The following is a 22,578-nucleotide window of genomic DNA, read 5'->3' as shown; positions in this document are numbered from 1 at the left end:
TTCTCAGCAATATTAAAAATAAAAATAATAAAAACGTAAACTTGAAAAGTTGTGGATCGAAAGCTATCCGTCTTGGCTCGAGCGGTCACCTCCGAGAACATTTTCTTTCCGAGGGCACAAAGGGTTTCACCACCAGACTAATTTACTTACACAGCTAGATTTGAGTCAAACTTGGAACATAATCAAACAAATTTGGCAAAGATGATACGAATCCAGAATGCACCTGTTTTACGTTATTGTCCTCTCCAACAATGTATACCCCCTGTTCGCTGGGGACTCCATTTCGCCGCAATGTCAAATGACACAAAACAATAGATTTCTTCTCCTCATCCACCAAGAAACTTGTGAGGCCGAAACTACATTCAGGTTTCATATCCACTGTTAAGAACTTGCTCCACGACACAACTTTGGCCTCATCAATCTTATTTGTTACCCATATCTCTCTTCTTAATGTATCTCCTCCACGCTGTAATAACACAGAAAGTTTCTCTTCTCTAACAACGGATAGAGATAAGGCTTCATCATAAAGACACTTACATGGAAAAAGCAAACGGTCGAATATTTCTGTTGTATAATCAAAACATACTAAAAACATGCCGAGCTGTTCCTCCTTTTCATCTGAAGCAAACCAGTAAGTCTTTCCCTTCAAAGACATGCCAGGAACACATTTGTCCAATTCACAATCCAAAGTAACATCAAGAGTCCTCCATGAATTAGTGTTGAACTCATAGATTTCGAACTCGTTCTTTTTTTTTGGTAAAATTTCGAACTCGTTATTGTCGCCATATACACAACAAGACAAGATCTTGTAGCTAGTATCGCCATATTTCTGGTCTTGGTAGGATCCAAGAGCATAAGAACCTATCTTTGTTGGTTGGATCCACCTGGTTTGACCAGTACACGGGTTCCAAACCACGATTCTATTCTTTTCTCTGTTGTTGCATAACAATAAACTGTCGCAGTGAGAGACTTTAAAAATCTCGAACTCATCTAAACCTATCATTCTCCGTTGTTCACCTTTGATCTCTACAGATGGAACTCCACAAAAATTGACGCTTATCAAACAAACCCTATCCTGCTTCGACATGAGAACCAGAAACTGTTTTGCGGCTTTGTCCAAATGCTTTCTTGTGAATCTCTTCTTGTTGAATAATCTGTTCCATCTTTTGCATGTATATCGTAATTCGCTCAGGTATGAGGCTGGAACTCGACAGAGTATCTCTTCTACCAAATCTTTGGGAAGATCCGACATAATTAGCTGCAAATGTGATCTCTCACGGAAGAAAGTGCCGGCGGCTTTGATTGCTCTTTAGGGTTTTTTTTTGCTTCTTGATCACTCTTAAGTCTTAACACCCCCACACGACCCTTTCCTTTTTATTTTCATGTAAGAATATATTTTTTTTTTTAAATGGAAATGTATATATATCCCTTTGAGAAAATTAGGTAAAGAGGATTTTAGGAGGATATTCGTTTTTTTTTTTTTTACAAGAGTAGTGAATGTGGGCTATATGAATATTAGCAACGATAATATTCAACCACCATTTCTTACCAAAATGACCCGACGCCCTGTACCATTCTACCATATAGCAAGTTAACGTCATTTTTTTTTTTTTAGAATTCAGGATAAATCCCCAGGTCTAAAGAGGGGTCCGAAAATAATCAATGGGGAGTGTGCAGCCCACGGATAGATCCTCTCGCCGGGTATTCAAATGGACCGTAAGCAAGGCCCATATCCATGTGCCCACACAGGGCCGGCTCACCCCTGAAACAGCCAAAGCATGTGCTTTAGGCCACCGAATATATCCTATATGTTTGGATTATTTCACAAAAGATTTCTTAGCTAAATTGGTTATGTAGTATGAGAAGAATGACTTTGACTTAGGTTCGAGTCTGGAACCACTAGCACACCACCATGTGGTTAAGTTAACGTCATTATTTATGTAACAACTTTTTTACATTAGTGGCATAGTCCGCCTTAATAAGCCAGTGAGCTCAACAAATTTAAGGAAACATTAGCGGCATAGTCATCGGATCCCATTAGAACTCTGCAGTTAAGTGTGCTTGGGCGAGAGTAGTACTAGGATGGGTGAACTTCCGGGAAGTCTTCGTGTTGCATTCCTCTCTCTTTTAATTAGTTCAAAAAAAAAAGCATTCTGAAGCTGTAATACTTCATTCCTCTATAACTTCAAATGAAATATTTGTAAAACATTAACCTATGAGATATTTTTAAAAACAATAACAATAATTATATATATATATATAATTAATTATCTTGTAAAAAATATTAAAATACTTAAACAATTTATATATCTCATTAAATTAATATTTACCATTAATTTACTTATACCATTATTTTGTAATAATAATATTATTATATACTCTCTGTGTCCCAAATATATAAAATGCTTTAGGTTTTTTTCTTTGTTTTATTTTATTAATTTTTCTAAAATTTCTCTACATAATTTATATTAATAAAATAACAATACGATGCACTGTATACAAGAGAAAAAAAAAGTTTTGGTACTTCTCTTCTCGCTTCTCGGCATAGAAAAAATAATACCTGTAAATCGAAATCTAGAGCCCATACAAAATTGGGCTTAAAATAAAATAGGCCAAAATGAATTTAATCCCGGTTATATGATGATTTTTTTAAACCGGAGACTCTAATAAAAAAAAGAAACCCTAAGTGTATATAAATGATATAGTTTCCATTTTTTCGGAACTTCTTCATCATAGCCGTCTGCAAACAAACCCTAAACTCACACTCCGCCTCCTGCGAGATCCATCAACATTTCCTCAGTAAGTAAACGCGTTCGCCTCTTATCCATTTCTCCTCCTACGTAGTCAGTAGTCTTGTTGATTATTAATCTGGTTTGATGTTTTTTTGTACTCATCAGAAAATGAAGGTTGTCGCCGCGTTTTTGCTCGCCGTTTTGAGTGGGAAAGCTTCCCCAACCAGTACCGATATCAAGGATATTCTCGGATCAGGTTCGTTTCTTTGGTAGTAACTTCTAATTTTGAGCATTCGATTTTTTTTTTTTTTTTAAAAATGGAGGAGAAAAATCGAGTTTATTATACATGGCTACTCTAGTTAGTGAGAGTTGTTGGTTTAATTACCATTTGCATATGTTTGCTACAAATGTGGAAGTAGTGTAAGTGAAAAGGTAATTGAATAAGAGGCATTTGTTGTATTGGTTTTGGACTGTGTTGTGAGGTTTAGTTAGTTCATGTATGTTTTCAAAGGATCATAGAAGGATTTAGTTAGGGATGAATGTAATTGGGGTTGAAGAATTGATTGAATGTGGTTTTGTTGTGTTGTTTGATTTTTTGCAGTTGGTGCTGAGACAGAGGACTCTCAGATTGAGCTTTTGTTGAAGGAAGTGAAAGGAAAAGACTTGACTGAGCTTATTGCTGCTGGAAGGGAGAAGCTTGCTTCAGTGCCGTCTGGTGGTGGTGGTGTTGCTATGGCTTCTGCTCCATCCGCTGGAGGAGGAGGCGGTGGTGCCCCTGCTGCTGAGTCCAAGAAAGAAGAGAAGAAGGAAGAGAAGGAAGAATCCGATGATGTAAGTTTTCTTTATATTTCTTTCGTCTGAGCGAACTAACCTTGTGGTTGCTTGAAATGAGATGGTGCTTACTTTTGTATTTTCTTGTGTGTTAATTTTTGCAGGACATGGGTTTCAGTCTGTTCGAGTAACCTGGTATGGTAGCAAATGGAATCCGGTTTTGTTGTACCCTTTTGAAATCTACATGTTTGTTGTTTAGTTTGTATTCCATTATCTATTTAGACCGTTGCTGAGATTCACAGATTTTTGACTCAGAACATCAGTCTCACTTCACTTGTGATTCGCATTTTATATTTCAAGTTATTGCCTCGGTTACATGGTTTCAGCAGTCTTTACATATTAACCTACCTACCTCAGTATATGTATTTATATTTGAACACCGAGAATGCTCTTAGTATTCCAAATCCAGTTAACTCCTTTCTTTTGAACAATAGCATCAAATGTAAAACTGGACGTATCAAAGATTACGATTTTGTGTATGGATTTGTGTGGTTTAGATTCTGTTAGTATTGGAAATGTGAATCCGTTCAACAGTTCTTTTTATTATTTGTTCAAATCAGATTATGTTTCGATTAACAATTTTAATTATGATCAAATCTGAAAAGTCTATAGAGCTAAAAGATAACAAAACTAAATGTAACAATCCGAAGACAACTGTTTTAAGCTTTGACCAAAACCAAAAGAAAAGAAAGCAACAACATGTCCGAAGTTTCTCACAAGAGGGGAATGAGTAATGCCGCTCCCTGTTTTATTATTGAGTCACTAGTCCATCAATCTTTTTACTCTTGGACCTCTGGCTGCTTCTTTCCACCTGATTTCATGTACCAACCAATTGCACCGAAAATAGTCACCACACCTGCCACCACTGCATAGTTTCTGTGCTTGTCTTCTGACACCTTTGGGCCTGACTCAGCCGATGCTGTTGATGTTGCACCACTAGCCGCCTTTGCTTCACTTGCTGACCCTGCTGCTTGTTCTCCCGGACCCTAGTAGTTCATATAAGAAGTTTCAGCTCGGGTATTGACCACACAAGACTCTACATTTTCTCTCTTTTCTTGAAGAAGAAAGGTTCATTTAAACAGACTATCACTAGTTTTGAACAACTAAAGTTAAAGAAATCATTACCTGTCTGGCTATCTTCTCAAGCTTCTCCTGCTCCATTTTCTGCATACATAATAAACAAGCTAAATAATAGGACAGAAGATAACTGCTCAAAAAATTAAATCGTTTTGAAAGTTGAAAGTATAATCTATCATATTTCTAGTTCAAGCTGGATGCAACAAGGTTTAGATAACAGATAGACTTGACTTCTACAGTTAGATACGAGATAAGTTTCCTGTTAAGTAAAACAACATATTTTCTGATATTTGGTAACAACGACAGATAAAATCAAACAAGAGCTTGCTAAAAACTTTCCATCATAAATGGAAAGTAAATATATTTTTAGCTTTGAGGACTCTTAGTCTACAATTATTATTCACATTGATATGGAAAGCTTCTGATGTTTACCTTAATGAAAACGTTCTCAGCAGCTTTCTCCTCTTCGCTAAGAACTTTGCCACTAGAGAACCTACGAGACACAATTCTCAAAGCATTTCTGGCTGCCATGGTAATGAAGAAGTATCCTGTACATAAAAATCATTTTTATTTAATCCTGACAGTGACTAAATGGAGATGAAAGGGGCAAACTCAGTTCCTTTGAAACCCTGAAATCAATCCAAAAACTCCAAACAAAATTACAGATAATATATAGAGGACGAAACACTTGTGGCGTAAACTCAGCCCCTCACAATACTTTTGGTCGTCATCATCATACAAAACCATGGAGAAGCAAGCAACTCAACTATATGCAATCACTTAACAGTAACATCTACTACTGTATCAAGTATTAGCTACTGAATCACAAATATTTTTTCGTCATCATCATTCATACCATAGAGAAGCAAGCAACAACATCTTTGAATCACTCAAACAAAGACTGTATCAAGTATCAGCTACTACAATAGTGAAACAAGGTTACTTTCAAATCCAAAACACAAGACACTGGTGGATCCTTGTGGAAGGCTGTGTTTGTTACCATAAACAAGTGTAACAACCACAGTTTCTCAGATACCAAAACCGATCCAACCTAAGGTTAAAAAAAAAAAAACGTATAGATGAAACACAAACGAGCTCAAAATCAATCCATTAGGTTATGTTAAAAGCGAAAGAAACAAGAAGCGTAAACTAAATTAGATCATCCAGTGAACGGCACCAAAGGACCCAACCAGGTCGCGAATAATAACACATCAAAGCACTGATAAAGCAAATGCAAAGCATTAAATCAAAACCTAATCCTGATCCGAAAACAGAGAAACGAAAACCCTAGCTCCGACCTCGAATCGGGTGTTAGATCGACAGAGAAGAAACGGTTTAGAAGAATTTGTAAACAAATCTAAAAACGACAAGGAAAGAATGGTAAAATCGGAGAAGATGATCGGAAGAAATGAGAGAACCTTGTTCGATGATAGATCGTTAAAAAGTTTCGTCTGACTGCTTTGATGAAAACCGCTTACAGAAGAAATGAATGACTCGGTGAAGAAGAGGAAGAAGAAGAAGGTCTGAGAGAGATATGGAAGGAGTTTAATGGGCTTAAAAATTAACTATTGGGCTCAAAAGCATTGTGTAGCCCATCATTATATGAGCATTCAACATTTTGTGCCTTACAAATTACAAAAACACTTTATCTATTTGTGAAGATTAAACTATTTTTAGTGGCCACTTACAAAACATTGATCTATTGATATTGATGATGAAATCTAAAAAAATCTTGAGTTTCTGTGAAATCAAGCACTAAAAGAGTTTTTGTTAATTGGTTTTTTTTTAAAATGGTTTCTTGACTATATTATTTATTAATCGATTGAATAAGTTACCGTCGTTTTTTTTTATTTTATTTTTGGGTGAAAATTACAAATATTGGTGGAGGAAAATGCAATTTGAAAGCTTGAGTTTAGGTTTGATAAGAGATGTGAGAAAATCTTTGTTTGTTGGTTGAAGATGAAAGTGAATGAGATCGTTTAAGTTGTGGAAACACAAGTTGGCTCAAACAAAGGAGTTACACCATTGTGGAAACCAAGGTTTAAAGAAGAGGAGTAGGATTTCTAAAACGTATGAGAATCTCGACCGATGTATAACACAATAAAACGATATGATAGTCTTTATTGATTGATATTTGCCTATATATGTAAACTTGTTTTGTGTCCAATATTAAAAACTTGTTTGAAACAATTTGAGAGAACATGCTTATATTTGTTTCAAACTTGTTATTCGTATATATAATAAACATGTTCTCTCAACATATACAATAATCAACAATATTGCTTTTCCCGTAAGTTTCAGCCACAGTACAACCCCATATTTCACTGTCTCCTCCACATTACAAGAAGCCTTCAATTACAAGCACTATAACATGTTTATTTTAGCTTTTTGTCTTTTGTAAAGAAAAAGAATAATCTATCTTTTATCTATCTGTTATTTTCAGTTTTTGATCTTCATGAAAACTCCGTTGCATATTGTAATATATCTCCTTTTTTGTTTTCTGTTTTGCCTTCAACTTCACACCTAACATTTTTTTCTAAATTTAATCCATACATTTGCCTACTTTATCTATACGTATCTTTGTCTTATTTATGGATTGAGAACCAAACCATGAGAATAACATTTTAGCTACCTATTTCAAATATACCAACTCAAGAAAATTGTTAGATTACCAATTCAATATAAACATGTTAAACCTACTAGACCTTTTAGCCCCACTTGGTATTCTTCTTTTTACTACATGATAGCCAACTCGATGTATTTCATACAAAAATCAATTTCTTATTCAAATTTCTAAGTTAGTATAGTCATTTTGAATAAGAGGGCATTCTAGTCATTTGACAGCTGTAACAAGTCTTGATAGGCTCTTGAGGCCAGTCTTGGATTATATAACAAGTCATCTTCTGTCATTGTGTGAAGAGAGAAAATGATCTGAGCGAGGAACAATGGCAACGACAAGACAGATCTTGGAACAGCCACAATCGCCATTTATTCAACGCATCAAGAGCTCAGGGAACATGAGCATCAATGGTAGCCCCATGATTGATGACAAAGAAGAGGAGCTTTCACAGTCTGCTTTTGCTTTGTTTAAGGCAAAAGAAGATGAGATTGAGAGGAGGAAGATGGAGGTTAAGGATAGGGTCCAGACAAAGCTTGGACTCGCCGAAGAAGCTACTAGAAAATTAGCCGAGATTCGAGAAGTAAGTTTATTTTGTAGCGTTTTCAAGAACTTAGACAAATATTTTCATAATATTTAGAGAGTTGTGGTCTTTTTACATTTTCAGGAGCTTGAAGCTCTTACCGATCCAATGAGAAAAGAGATATCAGCAATAAGGAAAAGAGTCGATACTATTAACCGAGAACTCAAGCCTTTAGGACAGAGTTGTCAGAGAAAGGTAAATTAAACTAATTAGTGTTTAGGATATTCACTAAACTTATATGTCTCTTGCAGATCATTTCTTGAGACTATTTGTTGTTGTTGTTGTTACAGGAGAGAGAATTCAAAGAAGCCCTTGAAGCTTACAATGAGAAGAACAAAGAGAAATCTACATTTGTTAGCAAGCTAGTTGAGGTGAAACATTCTGTTTCCATTTGTCATTTCTTTTCAAAATGATTGTTGTTTTCTGAATCTTTCCGGTATGAAATGTGTGTTTTCAGCTGGTTACCGAAAGCGAGAAACTACGGATGACAAAGCTGGAGGAACTCAGCAAAAGCATTGAAGTTTCTCTACGCTGACACAAGATTATAACAAATCAAGGCTGCAAAAAGCAGCCAGCTTTGATTTCTTCTTTCTTCTGCGCTTTTTGTTATTGTGTTATTCGATATTTTCTTTGTCTGTGTGATCAAATCTGTTTTCCTGATTCGCAGAAATGTGTTAAAAGATCACATTCTTATGTTTTCATGTCTGTGACAATGTTCCACAAATATGCTCTTTTCTTCCTGACCATGAAACTTTTGTAACCTTAACCTCTATCAATATTTCTTACTAAAACATCATATCGAGTCTGAGAACTCGGTTATATATAATATAGATGAAACAAAAGTTGCAACTTAATAGCCAGGACCAGGATGTAAGAGTTTTTTCTCTCTTTTGGCAATCTTCCTCACCTTGTTCTGTTGAATCCTCTCAGAAATATTCTCTGATCTCTTTTGTTGTTTCTCCTAAAGCACATATATGTGGCTTAGATATATATGTTTAAGTGCGAGAACGGTATGTAAGAGCATAAAAGTAAACAAGACACAAGCTTTGTTAACGGGGTTCGGATAACCTACATCCCCGGGACCAAGTCCAGAATTTATTAAGTAGAAGTAGAACTTCAATAATACCATCAACGGATCTCTCTATCCTATTGATGGGACAACGCCACACACCTTGTATGCATCTCTCAATAATACCTAAGACGCGCACCTGTCTATGAAACGCTCTCTTGGTATTTATAACAATGGCTCAACCCTAGAGCTAACAACTTTCCTATTCTAAACTGGCAAACTAACATATTTAGATAACTCCTAAATAGAATTAATCCTAATTCCACTCGGTAGGATTAGTATAGCTTGCACTTCAAGCTATCTTCAAGCTTATGTCAACATTCTCCCTCTTAAGCTTGAAATCATTTTTCTTCCAAATCTCTCATTCCAATGAGATCCATCTGATCCGACACAATAATATATATGTGTAAATGAGCTCTAGAACCTTCACCTCTTCTCTTAGTCAATTTTCGTCTGGCCCAACAAGGCCCAATAAATGTGATTTTGCCAAACCCAACAACAAACTCCACCTTTTTAGCAAAAATCACACAGGTACGTGAGCACATCGACATCATCTCTTTCTCCCTTCCCGTGAAGCTGAACACCACCGGATCACCATCTCCTCCGGCGATCCTCTGCAACAACTCCAGTGCCTTCCTCCATAATTTCCGACGAAACGTCTTTACCGAAGACTTTGAGACATCAACTTCGTCTCCTCCAATGGATCAAACGCAGCTCCTTTGTCTTCTCCGACGGAACGTCTTCTGTGAAGTCGACTACCAGCGTACGTTCTCTGACGACTCCCTCCGGTGAAAGCTACCACACATTATTCCTTCAAGAAGACAACCACAACTCTTCCTTATCCACCGACGCGTGTGAACCTTCCTAGTCATCATCGTCGGACTGTCACCTTTTCCGGTACCATCATCACTTTTCATCTCAGGTAACCTCTAATCTCTCTCATGTCTCTTCTTGACACTTAATGATTAGGATCTTCTAAGAATTGCCAGAAATATTGAAACTTAAAAGTTTCAATTTTGAATCCATTTAAGGTGATGAGCTCTCCACCTTGTCGTCACTAGCAAACTTTATCGCTTCTCCCATGTGATCTTGTTCAATCAATTCCGACGACTCTTGGGTAAGAAGTTATCTCACCAATTGCTTTCACCCTTAGCTCCTCCATCACAATTTCTGAAATTTTCTTGAGAAACCTCAATTCTCCTTTTTCATCCAAAATAATGAAATACTTCAACTTGATGATGCAGATCATATCTCCTTGTCCCTTTCTTTTTTCACCAATCAACTCTACTTTTCCTCTGTCATCTCTTTTAATATCTTCAACCACACTATCTTCTTTATAAACTTTGTTAATCACACATGCCTGTTTATAATATCATCTTCTCTTCTAAAATTATGCACTCCAATCTAGCCTTCAAGATATTTCTCCATTTTTCTCCACTTAGACAACTAAAAATTTCTGGATTTTTCATCGGTTTTGATGCAGAACACAATGGAATAGCAAACCAACCCAGAAAAATATGAACTTTTGTGGAAACATCAACAACAGCCATATGAAGACACAGGAAGAAACAGATCACCATTTGCATTTACAGTTTGGAAGTTACACCCACTTTCCCAGAACAGATCCGGAATGATGCAACCTGCAAGCAGTCCAACTTTGAGAGCAATTTCCCAGTAAACCACAAGGAATAAGATGACGATCTTTATATCATTGGAAAGATCCCGCTCTCAAGTTTTCAGAAAACCTTTTGTAGCTTCAATCTGAGGTCTGTAGCAATAGTAACCGAAGAAGAAAGTAACGACCCTAGAAACAAAAAATTGTTCTTGAATACCAGAAACTTCTTCTTTTTCATCACTCTTACGATTCCTCTTCTTCTTCTTGCATCTGTTCACTCTTCCTTTTGTTTCTCTTTTTGTAGGATTAAGCAATGAATCAAATTCCAACACTCCCTCTTGATTCATTAGCTGAATTCCCAAAGTCTAAACTAGCAAATTTGATCCCACATTCTACTTCTTCTCGATCTGTTCGTGAATCTCTTTCACGTCATTGGCAGAACTCGTTGGTGAGTTCCCTTGCTCTCTCGTTGCTTCAATCTTCACAAGCTTTCAGTTTGCTTTGTCACTCTCTCTCTCTGTCTCAGATCTCCCTCTTGCTCTTATACTTCACGAATTGAGAGTTTTTTTTTTTTCTTTTTTTTCAGTCTTTGGTGAGTTTCCTTCTTTCTTCTTCTGCAGGTGCTTAGAGCAAATCACTCTTGTCTCCTTCAGAGATGATGCTTCACATTAATCTCTTCCGGTGAGTCAAGCCCTCACCATCTCGGTTGTTCTTCATGGATACTCTATGCTCTCCACAGTACATACGCAGGTAATTCACTTCTTCCTCTTGTTGATTGTGTGTCTCAAAGGCAAACATCCGAGACATAACACACATACAACGAATCAAACAAACCAACAGCTGACTTCACCCCAAAGTCACATATGAAAGTATGAACCCTTTTAAACGTCCTAAACACTGTCAAAATCATTTCAGATCCAAAGCTCCATCGAAGAGTCAAGCATGGCTTCTCAATTTTGATCTTGAGCTTAAGACTTATAAATTCTTTTCAGATGACATTCGGACTTGACTTCAATTAATGACTTTCTCCACTATGAAATTCCTCTCATATCCCTTGACAACCTCCAATGAGGAAGAAAAACTCTCAATCTTTCCCACTGATTCTTGTAGAAGATTCAATATAATCAACCAAATTATCCAACCTTTCTTTTTTTTTGAAATCCATAATATGATATCTTCTTCTTCTTCACTTTAACCAAACATCAGCTAGTGACTCATGATGGCTCCCTTTATTTCCAGAATCAGACATTACTCTGGATTTCACGAACTTCTTAACCCAACTTTTATTACTACTGGTTTCTTCTCACGTTTACGTTAAAATCAGAGATTTTTTTTCTTCCTTGTAACCACAATTTAAGATCATACCCTCGTTGATCCTCTTTTCATCTATGCTTCCTCAATACAATTCTAATCCCGTCCTCTGACATCTTTAACTCCCTGCAATTTTTTCTGCGGAGTCTCCGACATGGTTCCTTTCTAGTGGTCGCAAAACATCTCAAGTTTATCAGGATTTCGAATCCTAGACACCCAAAGCTCAATTCTCTTTAACTCACTTGATTTCTAGCTGTGAATTTCTCTTCCATATTGATACCATTAACGACCATAACACAACTACCACTAAATCTTCATCATCAATAACAACAGACAATTTTAGTGACTTTTCCGAATTGGCAGACCAAGGATAAACAAGATGATTTCGAGCTGAGAGACCCTTGATTTTTTTTTGTTTTTTTCATCTTCATTCAGCCTTTTGTGCTCACTCTCTCCTCGGCTCCGTTCCTCAAGCTTTCTTTGCACAATGAAGAGACCTCTCAATGTCTCTCTTAAGTGAACACATTCTCATCAAAGTAAGGCTTTCATGGGCCTGTTTTATTACCTACAATAGAGATTGGTCATGAGTCTCAAACCCCTTCCATTATACTAAACTTCTTTCTTCATCAATGACTTTTTTTTTTTTTTCATACTGGAAAGAAGAACACGATAAGGCTAGAACTTGTCGGCGAACTCAACATCTATTCCCTGAGATATTCATTAGACCATAACTCTGCAGCGACTTCTGTTATCTCTAACTAGTTCTCTTATGTGAGGTTCTTCGTGTCTTTCTTCGTGATTGTAATATCTCACGGCTCTCGTCACCAACCTTAACTCTTCACAGCCACAAACCCAGGATCACACCCGAAACAATAAGTCAAGAACAGATCTCTATCGAACCTTGATTAGTTAGGCTCTGATACCAAATAAAGCACATATATGTGGCTTAGATATATATGTTTAAGTGCGAGAACGGTATGTAAGAGCATAAAAGTAAACAAGACACAAGCTTTGTTAACGAGGTTCGGATAACCTACATCCCCGGGACCAAGTCCAGAATTTATTAAGTAGAAGTAGAACTTCAATAATACCATCAACGGATCTCTCTATCCTATTGATGGGGCAACGCCACACACCTTGTATGCATCTCTCAATAATACCTAAGACGCGCACCTGTCTATGAAACGCTCTCTTGGTATTTATAACAATGGCTCAACCCTAGAGCTAACAACTTTCCTATTCTAAACTGGCAAACTAACATATTTAGATAACTCCTAAATAGAATTAATCCTAATTCCATAACTCGGTAGGATTAGTATAGCTTGCACTTCAAGCTATCTTCAAGCTTATGTCAACATCTCCACCCTAACCTTCTGTTGCACTTCAACTCTTTCCTTCCACTTCTCCGCGCTCTTCTCGCGCCTCTTCTTTTCCTTTCGGATTCTCTGCTTCAACCGCTTTGGATCATCGCGAACTTTGATACCAGCAGCTCTCTTAATAGCCGCTTGCCATGAGTGTTTCTTTGCAACAACATCCCCATTCTCTGGATCTTTCTTTAAACTCTTCAACTCAATCGCCATTTCAAGCTCTTTCGCCTTAGAAACTCTCTTTTTCTTTCTGTTCTTCCCGTATTCCTCATCATTATCGTCCCCAATCTTGACATAACCATATGTAAGATCCTTCACAGCTTCTTCAACAACATTCAACTCCTCAGAAGCCGAGCCTCTCTTCCTCTTATTATTCTCAAGACGACGTTGTCTCATCTTCTCAAACGTATCGTTTTCTTGCAAGCCACGAAACATTGGCTTTATAGTATCTGTCTCATTACCGGATTTTTCCTTTTCCTTCTCCAGCTTCTGTTTCTGCAAATCAAGAGTGGTCAAAACAGACTTTTCAGGGTCAAACCTATCTCTCTTTGCCTTCTTTAAGTTTTCAATTGTTTCTCTTTTAGCATCAGCTTTTCCTGCCTTGCTAAGACCTTGAAACCACTTCTTCTCTGTATCCTCATCATACAGATAGAATCTTGCAGAGATGAGGTTTATTAACTTGTCTGAGAATTCGCCATGACGATGAACCATATCGAAAGTGCCGTCTGATTTAATACTACGTTTCTCCCTTTTCTTCTTCATCTACAAAGATAATCACAATACAAAAAGCCAAGAAGACACAAGAGTTGCAGAAACAAACCCTTACCTAACGCTTCAAAAAACAGAGGAAAGAAAGAGACTTAGACCTTGTTTATCGGGGGGTTCAACCCCTGATTCTTAGTTTTTTTATGCCAAAAAATAAAGTAAAACAAAAGAAAAAATCTAAGAGCATGGGCATTGGTTAGGGACAATTTTTGGTCCCCCAAATTTAAAAGTATTATTTTGAAAGGTTCTTATTTTTAGTATGAAGATTGGTGTCTATTTGTATTTGGTCCCCCAAATAAAATAATAATATTTTAAAAGTTACAAAAATTAACATTAACATTGTTATAACATAAGATTACCATCTAAACAAAGAGGAAACACAAGTGTGAGATTATTTTATAAAATACATACCAACTAAAATCCCAGCTGTGAGATGTAAAAGGCATAAATAAGAATCCATGATGGCTTGTTACCCGATCATTACTATAGAGACCTTTGCAGCACCCTTGCATAAATACAAGAAGAGTAATTCCAAAGTTAGCATCCAGTCTCTTCTAAAAAACAAATCAGATTAACAAAAAAGCAAGAATCTTACGGATTGTGTGTTACTGTGCTCCATTTGTCGGATCAACAAAAGAACCTGTAGGAACGAGACCTAAGTACAATAACAAGTTAAGGAATTCGCTAAAAAGTGTATCCATGTTATGATGGAATGGAAAAAGGTTAGAACATAGGATACAAAAGTGACCATCAATGTATAGTTCACAGCTTTGTTATAATAGACTTCAACGTTTACGGAGGTCGCATTCAGCGCCAAGGGAGAAAAACAATCTCCGTCATCATCTACTGCAGGACTTTACTATGAACTTTGATCTAAGGCCATTGATTCCTTGAGGCATTTCAAAAGCTAACTTTACTACAGTTTGGTGGTTTGAAAGGATAATCGGGAGGGAAGTGAATGGTAACGAGAAACACACCCCCTGAATACGGACTCTCTGCAGGACCCATTATTGTAGCTTGCCAATGAAACATGTCTTCAGCAACTGGACCTATAAATATCAATACAACTCAAGTTCTTCAGTCTGTGACTCAACAAATAAACTGAGACTCGTTATACAATCTTAGATATTCTACATTTCTCAACTCTTCTAACTCTGATTAGTCTGATAATTAAGGAAAAGTAACAACTCATAAACTGTGATTCGTACAGAACCTTAGACAAACATAAGCCAATACATAAGTTAACAACACCACAACACAAAGAAGGATTTCTACATTACTCCTCTAACTCTGAGCAGTCTAATAATTAGCAACAGAGCACCTTTGTAATCTCTAGAACACTAAATATATGGCAGATTTGTGACCGCACATAATGGTTAATCACATAATGATCCAACAACAACAACAAGAACTAATCAAGATAAAACTAGCTCTCTCTCTCTCTCTCTATGCGTTCCAATCAAACTAATCAAGATAGAACCAATCAATCAATCAATCATCAACGATTTTAGTTACCTCATCTAATTAAGAAGAAGCGATTGCTCTTCAGTGAGACGTAGCTGGCTGTTCCTGGTGGTGATGAGATGATTTGGAAGGAACCGAAGCTTTGGGAACATCTGGTTGATATACTCTAAAGCTTACGAGTTTGAAGGAGAGAGAAAGATTGCAACACCAAACGGTGGGCGATGACTGCCGGCGACTGGGTTCAGATCGTGTGTGGCCACCGGACCCAAGACGAAGACGAAGACGGAGACGGAGTCGAGATAGAAGAGAGAATTGGAGAACTTTCTCTCGACGACCAGCTTCCACGTGTCCAAGTACACGGACAAAAAACGTCCCCAAATAAGAACCGTTTTTTCGTAATTGGGATTTTATGATTTAAATGTAAATCCAAATAAATCAGGGGACGGACCGAAACTACGGCGTTGCCCATGGTCTAAGGGGAGTTGTTATATAGTATCCCCATATCTGTTGTAAGAGACGCTACGTGTCAGCGTGCTACTGGACGAAAGTTTTTGTTAAGAAACAAAAAAAACTTCTCGTGTTTCTCTTTCTTCCTCTTCTCTCTCTTTCTTTCGCCTTTGCAATCGGAAGAGATTTTTCTCTCAAATCGGAACCAATCGGTAAATCTCCTTCAGCAATCTCTTTCTCGTGGTATGAGTCTCTTTTTGATTGTAAGAATTCTTGTTTATTGAGGATTTAGAAATTATGGTTCTTTGATTTTTGAAAATTAGGGATGTTTGAATAATCAGTGTCTGTTTGTGTTTTTAGGCATAACTGTAATTAGGATTAACAAAATTAGCCATGATTGATTGCTTTGTGTCTGTTTTTGTGATAAACATGTTAGCAAGCTTCTTGTAATCATTGGACTAGCCACTAAACTAAACCACTAGAGAAGAATATTGACGAAGTTGCTTTCTTAGTCGTATTGTTCTTGTAATCATGGTTTTGAGGTTCTTGCGTATCGTTTTCTCCAATTGTGGTGATGTGTTGTTGAGAAGCTTTTTCCGGGTGCGATTCAGCTTGCTCAGGGAGTTAGGTTGGCTATGGCTGTTTTAGCTAGGATTTATCGCGATATTGGTGTCTTGAAAGAGCATCTCGCTGGTAGTAGGGAAAAAGAGACCGTGGTGGTGAAAGTCTCCGCTTCAGTTCGTGAAGGTTTGGGCTTTAGAGAGAATCATGGAGTTTCAACCACCAGTGCAGCCAAGTCAGTTAGAGCCCTTTGAACCACGTATAGCACGGTGACACCAACATACTGATCATGCTGGCGGTCAGGATGTGTCCTTGAAGATATTAGAGCGGTTGTGAACTCGGCCAAAGAAAGCTTTGAGTTTTGACTATAGTCCCTGTGAATAACTTCAAATTCCAAAGGTTTAAGTGGAAAATGACCGTTTGATTCGTGTAATAAGACCTGAGAGACCACTGTAGGCTTTGGTCGGTGTTTGAGGTTCGCAAAACTGGTTGAGTGTTTTTTTCCATATATTAAAAGGTAGGGTTCAATTAATAGAGTTATCATCTCCCCTGCCTCTAAAATCATCATGAAGCTTAGAAGGAGAAGGGCTTCGGAAGTGGTGAGTGTTCCTAAACCACGTTATTAAAGTGATTGATTATGTTCTTCGTAATACCTCCAAGTGGTCTATGGTTCCGAGGAGAGCTTGTTGCCTGAATGCTTATACATTATCTTTCGGAGGGCAAAAGATTTTGGGGGTGGAGTATTCTCGCTTGCTGCTACCATCATGTGTGATCTCATTCATAAAGATCCCACTTGTTTCAATGCTTTAGATTCAGCTAGTATAACGTCTTGTTCTTGTTTGTTTTTGGATTAATAATGCAGCTCGGCTACTAACAGGTTGATCACATCAAAGGATCATGCATTGGTCATCTCGATGCTGATGGGGTGTACACTGACATTGTTAACACTTTCTTGAAACGATATAGGGTGATGCCGACAGTGGAGTCAACAGGCTATGGCAGAAGAAGAAAGTTGAAGCCAAACAACAGTAAGACCAACAAGCTTTGTTTTCTAGTTTCTAGGTTTCTTTTTGAAATCTAGATGTGAACCTTTGTCTTCATCACAATCTTCATCACAATCTATTTCTCTTCATCAAAATCTTCTCTTTTCACCTATGTAACATATCCATCAAAAGTTAAATCATGATTCATGATGACTCTTATTTAGTATTCTCTACTACTATATCAAGTTTGAGTTTCATATTTACTATCTCTGGTTTAACAAGTTTGAGTTTCATATTTACTATCAAATTTCAAAAAACAATTTTTTCAAAAAATAAATGCTTGCAAGATGATTTGGTTGAGAATATTTTGGCAAAATTTGGAGCTAATCAGTATTAAAATTAATCATTCTCTCCATTTATAAATTGCATTTCTGTTGTAATATGTATTAATGTTTTTATTAAGTTTTGTATGTTTGAAAATTAATAAAAATGGAATATTTTCTAATTTTATAAAATCTTAAATGTTTACACATTTATACCACTTATATTCTATTTAAAATTTTTAAATTTTAAAAAACAATTTTTTCAAAAATAAGAGACCCAAAACAAGAACCTACCAATAAATAAGAAAATTTTATTTAAGAGATCATGAGTTCTTATATTCCAAACAGTACATAATTAATTCATAAAATATTTAAGAACTCCCTTTACTCCAACCCACCTATAAACATTCTTAGGTCATTGGCCCTTAAGTAAATGGGCCTTTTAAGAAAAAACTAACCGAACTGAACTGAAACCGGTTTAGTTATAAACCGGATCTAGTTTTTCTGTTTTACTCCGGTTTAAATTAACAAGTCGGAGCGGCGGAGAGGGAGAGAGAGGAAGGCGATGATGTTAAACCCTAGCAATGGCGGAACCGAGGAAGAGGAGAAGAAGATGAAGAAGGCGAAGGTGATTGTGATAATGGGTCCAACAGGGTCTGGGAAATCTAAGCTTGCCGTTGATTTGGCGTCTCATTTCCCGGTGGAGATTATAAACGCTGACGCAATGCAGATTTACTCTGGACTCGACGTTCTCACCAATAAGGTCACCATCGACGAGCAGAAAGGTTTCTAAATTCTTGTTAATTTATCATAGATAGATAGATGACTCTGCTGTTAGTATATAGTTCGAGTAGATGTAAGCTTGGTTTTGATGTGGATTTGGTGATTATTTAGGAGTGCCTCATCATTTACTTGGGACAGTGAGCCCAGATTTGGAGTTCACAGCTAAGGATTTTAGAGACTTCACTGTTCCAGTGAGTACAAAGTTTTAACTCTGCTGCTCTGTATCTGTATATCAGTGTCACAGTGATCACCTTATCTAAGTAATGGTTTTTTGTTAATTAATATTATGATTGATTTGTTTCAGCTTATTAAAGAGATCGTTTCTCGCAATCACATTCCAGTTCTTGTTGGAGGAACAAATTATTATATACAGGTAATCTTCTTGTCAGTGGTTTTGTGGCTACACCTCCTCATAGTTCATCGTTCTTATCGCAGTTAATCTTATCTTTTAAGTTACCTGTGCTTGACGCAGTTAATCTTATCTTGTTCATGTAGGCTGTTGTGAGTAAATTTCTTCTTGATGATGCATCAGAAGATACGGAGGAGTGTTGTTCAGATGTTGCTTCAGGTATCTAGAATCTACTACTATCAACATAACAGTTTTTTATTGAGAAATTTTAAGACTGGATAATGAGATATAATGTGGTGACAGTGGTTGACAAAGGCTTGGATGTTGAGTCTGTCTGCGGGAGAGATGATTTGAGCCATGGATATGACCTTCTAAAAGAGCTTGATCCTGTGGCTGCAAACAGAATTCACCCCAATAATCACCGAAAAGTGAGATTTCTGATTCGCTATTTTCTTCTCTGTAATAGACAATGCTCTTGAGTCTTGAAAATATATGAGTTTGCTGGTCTTACACAGTTTCATGCAATTTCTGGTTTACTCACTCTGGTCCGATTTTTGTAGATTAATCGATTCCTGAGCTTGCATGCTAGTAAAGGAGTTCTTCCAAGCAAGCTATATCAGGGAAAGGCTGCAGAGGTAGGTTCCTTCTTTACCCCAGTTCAATTTGATTTATAATCATGCATATAGATGTGAAGATGTGAAATATCTCTATTACATAAACTATTATCCCCTTTAGTCAAAACGAGTATTGATAGCCCTTAAACTGCTTTGAGAAGTTAATTAACTAATGTATTGCGGCAGGGCAGAACTGGGGCTGCATCGATGCCTCTCGTTTTGATTACTGTTTGATATGTATGGACGCGGAAACCCCGGTACTGGACAGATATGTTGAACAAAGAGTCGATTCCATGGTAGAAGCTGGACTACTCGATGAAGTATATGACATCTATAAACCAGGAGCCGACTATACTAGAGGCTTAAGGCAATCGATAGGCGTCAGAGAGTTTGAAGATTCCCTGAAAATGCATCTCTCTGGGAGACATGCTGAACAGTTAACGAACTCAAGCAGAGATGATAAGGCTATGAAGGAGAGTTTGAGGAAGACTCTGAAATTCCCGAAAGATGACAAGTTGAGGATTATGTTAGAGGAAGCAATTGATAGGGTGAAGTTAAATACCAGAAGGCTCGTTCGTCGTCAAGTAAGTCCTCTTTGATGAACAAATTGTGTTCTTTAACTTGTCTAAATTGATCCATCAACTCTGAAACGTTTCATTTTATGTTGTGTTTCAGAAAAGGAGAGTGAGTAGGCTAGAAACTGTCTTTGGCTGGAATATTCATTACATTGATGCAACAGAGTACATATTAAGTATGAGTTATGTGTTTCAGCAATGTTTCAAGTAAATACCATAGCTATTCGGAGAACAAACTTTAAGAATCTCTCTTGTTGGTGTTTTTTCTTGTTATTAAAGGCAAAGCTGAAGAGTCATGGGATGCACAAGTGATTAAACCTGCTTCAGAGATTATCCGGTGTTTCCTGATGACAGGAACTGATACGGGTCGTGATTTAACATCAGGAAAGTCGCTTGAAAGAGATCTATGGAGTCAATATGTTTGTGAGGTACTATAAGTTTCTGTCATACACAGCATCTCTTAACTCGAGTGGAATATATCACTAAATACTGAAGCATGTTGTTGGACGCAGGCTTGTGGAAACAAGGTACTAAGAGGAAGACACGAGTGGGAGCAACATCAACAAGGTCGTACACATCGTAAGAGAACCACTCGACTCAGAATGGCCCAAACTTTGAAAAGTAGAGATAAGCAAGAAGAACCAATTCATGAGTGACTCAGATATTACAGTAAATGTGTGTCCCATTTAGACTCAAATATTCAAAACCCATCCCATCAACGCATTACGATTTTTCTTACATTTCCAAAATCAAATGTCTATTCTAATAATCACATCAGTGTCTTATAAAGGCATTACAAAAAAATTGAATGCCTAATCTATTGTCAACAGTTTGGTAATTAAGGGCCATATTATATTGAATGTCATGAGTTGATTGTTTTAAAAAGTTTGGAACAAATAGTGTTAGTTGTTGCAAAAAGGGAGAAAGAGAGGAACAGTTATCCAAAGAGATAGGGAGGAATGGGGCTGTAAAGGGAAAAAGTGATCACGAGATAAATTAAAGGAGAAGTAAATAAGTAGTACTTATATAAGAAGAGAAGAGACCCATCATCATCACCATCATCATCTTACTCCAAAAATGGTCCCTTGAGATCCTTATATGTCTTTTAATAGACATGTACGTATCATACGCTTACATTACTGCAAGTCTGTAACCATAACATGGTCAGCCTAATGAAGTCATTATTGTTATTTTATTTTGAAGATATTTTGTAACTTTTCCTTTCCAAAAACATATCGTCAGTTTAATTTAACGCAAAACTTTTGTTCTTCAAAGTATAGTATTAGTGTTCTACTTTCAAACTTTCAAGAACTCACAAATAAATTCAGCAATCCGGCCAAATTCTTCGGTTACCATTTAGACTATATATGTCTTAGGTTTGCATTAGTTAGAAACAGAAAGAGATTTAGTTGGTGTAATTTTGTAAGTATTTGGGTTGTGAGTTTCCACGATAATTGAATTGTAGAAATGTTGTGTTGGCCGACCTGACTGAAAAGTAAATGATGTCAAAAGATTTTCAAAAGAGAACTGAGGGATATATGTAGAGTAAAGGTCACTTCTGAGTTCTGAACAATCAAATGCATAGTTACATTAATGTTACTTTGGCATTGTACCAATTAATATATCTATCTCCCAATATAATAATTATTATTTTATAGTCACATTGATGTTAATTTGGCATTGTACCAATTACTATAAAAATAATTGTATTCGAGGACACATATATATAATAAAAATGTTAAAATAATAAAGGATAAATAAAAAATAGACATGGTTGTGTGCCTATATATATGGGGTACACTAACATTTACAAAGGACACATGCAAGGGCCATGTGAAGAGAGCCTAAGCAAATTTAATGCTACTGTTGCTCTGAGATACCGTTACTTATTCTTGCTTTAACTTTATTTTTCATTTTTTTTTTAATTTATATTGACTGCTCCTCTTTTTGTTTCCATATTAAAAATTTAATTTTTCGTGGAATGTGTTATACTCTACGAGATTAATTTGTAAAAAAATAAAAAAAAATAAAAATAAAAATGATAATATTAGTTTTGGCAAGGAAGAAAAAAAAAGAAAAATGATATTATGTTTGGCAAGGAAAACAAATTGACTGCAAGAAAATTGATATGATTATATGGCATGTAATTTTGGAGTATATGGAGAAGAAATTAATAATTTGCAGAACAAAGAGTACTTGTTGGATGAGTATATAAGTACTAGTAGTAGTAGGGGAAGGGACTGATAGATTTTGATTCGAAAATTAAATTGTAAGACAATAAGGGACCACTCATGAAGGGGGTGAAAGCAATATAGTCACTGTGCAGCACATGTATCTTCCTTCCCTTTCCAGTTCTTTTTTTTTTCCTTCACATTGATAAAAAAAGAAAGAGAAAAAATGTTTAATAATGAAGAAACTTTTATGGAGATTGTTAAACAAAATAGAAATTATATTCTTTATAGTATTTTCGTCATTTTTTATTTGTGTATATTCACTTCATTTTGCAAACAGT

General features: G+C 36.5%; 6 protein-coding genes and 1 long non-coding RNA gene across 12 annotated transcripts; 4 read left to right on the top strand and 3 right to left on the bottom strand.

Moving 5' to 3' along the window:
* Positions 1–31: 31 nt before the first annotated feature.
* On the bottom strand, positions 32–1,252 carry LOC109132858 (putative F-box protein At5g47300). Its single transcript, XM_087512806.1, has 2 exons — positions 791–1,252; positions 32–745 (listed from the first exon to the last, which is right to left on the bottom strand). Exons 1-2 carry the CDS (start codon positions 1,250–1,252, stop codon positions 155–157), a joined length of 1,053 nt encoding a protein of 350 aa, XP_087368932.1. The 3' UTR covers positions 32–154.
* Positions 1,253–2,651: 1,399 nt separating this feature from the next.
* LOC104786952 (large ribosomal subunit protein P2z) lies at positions 2,652–3,884 on the top strand. Its single transcript, XM_010512436.2, has 4 exons — positions 2,652–2,799; positions 2,898–2,988; positions 3,334–3,563; positions 3,668–3,884. Exons 2-4 carry the CDS (start codon positions 2,901–2,903, stop codon positions 3,692–3,694), a joined length of 345 nt encoding a protein of 114 aa, XP_010510738.1. The 5' UTR covers positions 2,652–2,799; positions 2,898–2,900; the 3' UTR covers positions 3,695–3,884.
* Positions 3,885–4,129: 245 nt separating this feature from the next.
* On the bottom strand, positions 4,130–6,397 carry LOC147943947 (uncharacterized protein At2g27730, mitochondrial). Its single transcript, XM_087450235.1, has 4 exons — positions 6,059–6,397; positions 5,073–5,188; positions 4,689–4,727; positions 4,130–4,549 (listed from the first exon to the last, which is right to left on the bottom strand). The coding sequence occupies exons 2-4, from the start codon at positions 5,169–5,171 to the stop codon at positions 4,343–4,345; spliced, it is 345 nt and encodes a 114-aa protein (XP_087306361.1). The 5' UTR covers positions 5,172–5,188; positions 6,059–6,397; the 3' UTR covers positions 4,130–4,342.
* Positions 6,398–7,258: 861 nt separating this feature from the next.
* LOC147943946 (uncharacterized) lies at positions 7,259–8,631 on the top strand. The gene is made up of 4 exons (XM_087450234.1): positions 7,259–7,840; positions 7,925–8,035; positions 8,131–8,211; positions 8,298–8,631. Exons 1-4 carry the CDS (start codon positions 7,586–7,588, stop codon positions 8,373–8,375), a joined length of 525 nt encoding a protein of 174 aa, XP_087306360.1. The 5' UTR covers positions 7,259–7,585; the 3' UTR covers positions 8,376–8,631.
* Positions 8,632–9,452: 821 nt separating this feature from the next.
* LOC147943945 (uncharacterized) lies at positions 9,453–11,274 on the top strand. Its single transcript, XR_015557094.1, has 5 exons — positions 9,453–9,831; positions 9,941–10,026; positions 10,393–10,675; positions 10,829–10,972; positions 11,111–11,274. It is a non-coding gene; the product is annotated as an uncharacterized LOC147943945 (long non-coding RNA).
* A 52-nt stretch (positions 11,275–11,326) lies between these two features.
* LOC104786949 (uncharacterized) lies at positions 11,327–15,996 on the bottom strand. The gene has a single exon (XM_087450233.1). It carries the CDS (start codon positions 13,962–13,964, stop codon positions 13,182–13,184), a length of 783 nt encoding a protein of 260 aa, XP_087306359.1. The 5' UTR covers positions 13,965–15,996; the 3' UTR covers positions 11,327–13,181.
* Positions 15,951–20,951, top strand: LOC104786946 (tRNA dimethylallyltransferase 2). Of its 6 annotated transcripts, XR_015557087.1 has the most exons (13): positions 15,951–16,090; positions 16,490–17,205; positions 17,302–17,467; positions 18,278–18,530; positions 18,640–18,719; positions 18,833–18,901; positions 19,024–19,096; positions 19,181–19,305; positions 19,438–19,512; positions 19,678–20,075; positions 20,167–20,242; positions 20,346–20,494; positions 20,579–20,951. XR_015557087.1 is itself a non-coding variant. In XM_087450228.1 (12 exons), the coding sequence occupies exons 3-12, from the start codon at positions 18,311–18,313 to the stop codon at positions 20,720–20,722; spliced, it is 1,404 nt and encodes a 467-aa protein (XP_087306354.1). In that variant the 5' UTR covers positions 15,981–16,121; positions 16,490–17,467; positions 18,228–18,310; the 3' UTR covers positions 20,723–20,951. The 6 variants fall into 6 exon arrangements, 2 of the variants coding, with proteins under 2 accessions (XP_087306354.1, XP_087306355.1); XR_015557085.1 differs by having other exon boundaries at positions 16,490–17,467; XR_015557086.1 differs by having other exon boundaries at positions 15,981–16,121; positions 16,490–17,467.
* Positions 20,952–22,578: the final 1,627 nt, after the last annotated feature.

Source organism: Camelina sativa, chromosome 5 (assembly GCF_030686135.1).
Source record: "Camelina sativa cultivar CO46 ecotype springtype chromosome 5, ASM3068613v1".
NCBI classification, from domain to species: Eukaryota; Viridiplantae; Streptophyta; class Magnoliopsida; order Brassicales; family Brassicaceae; genus Camelina; species Camelina sativa.
Note: the sequence above shows the minus strand (reverse complement) of the source record. Positions and strands in the feature narration are given on the sequence as shown.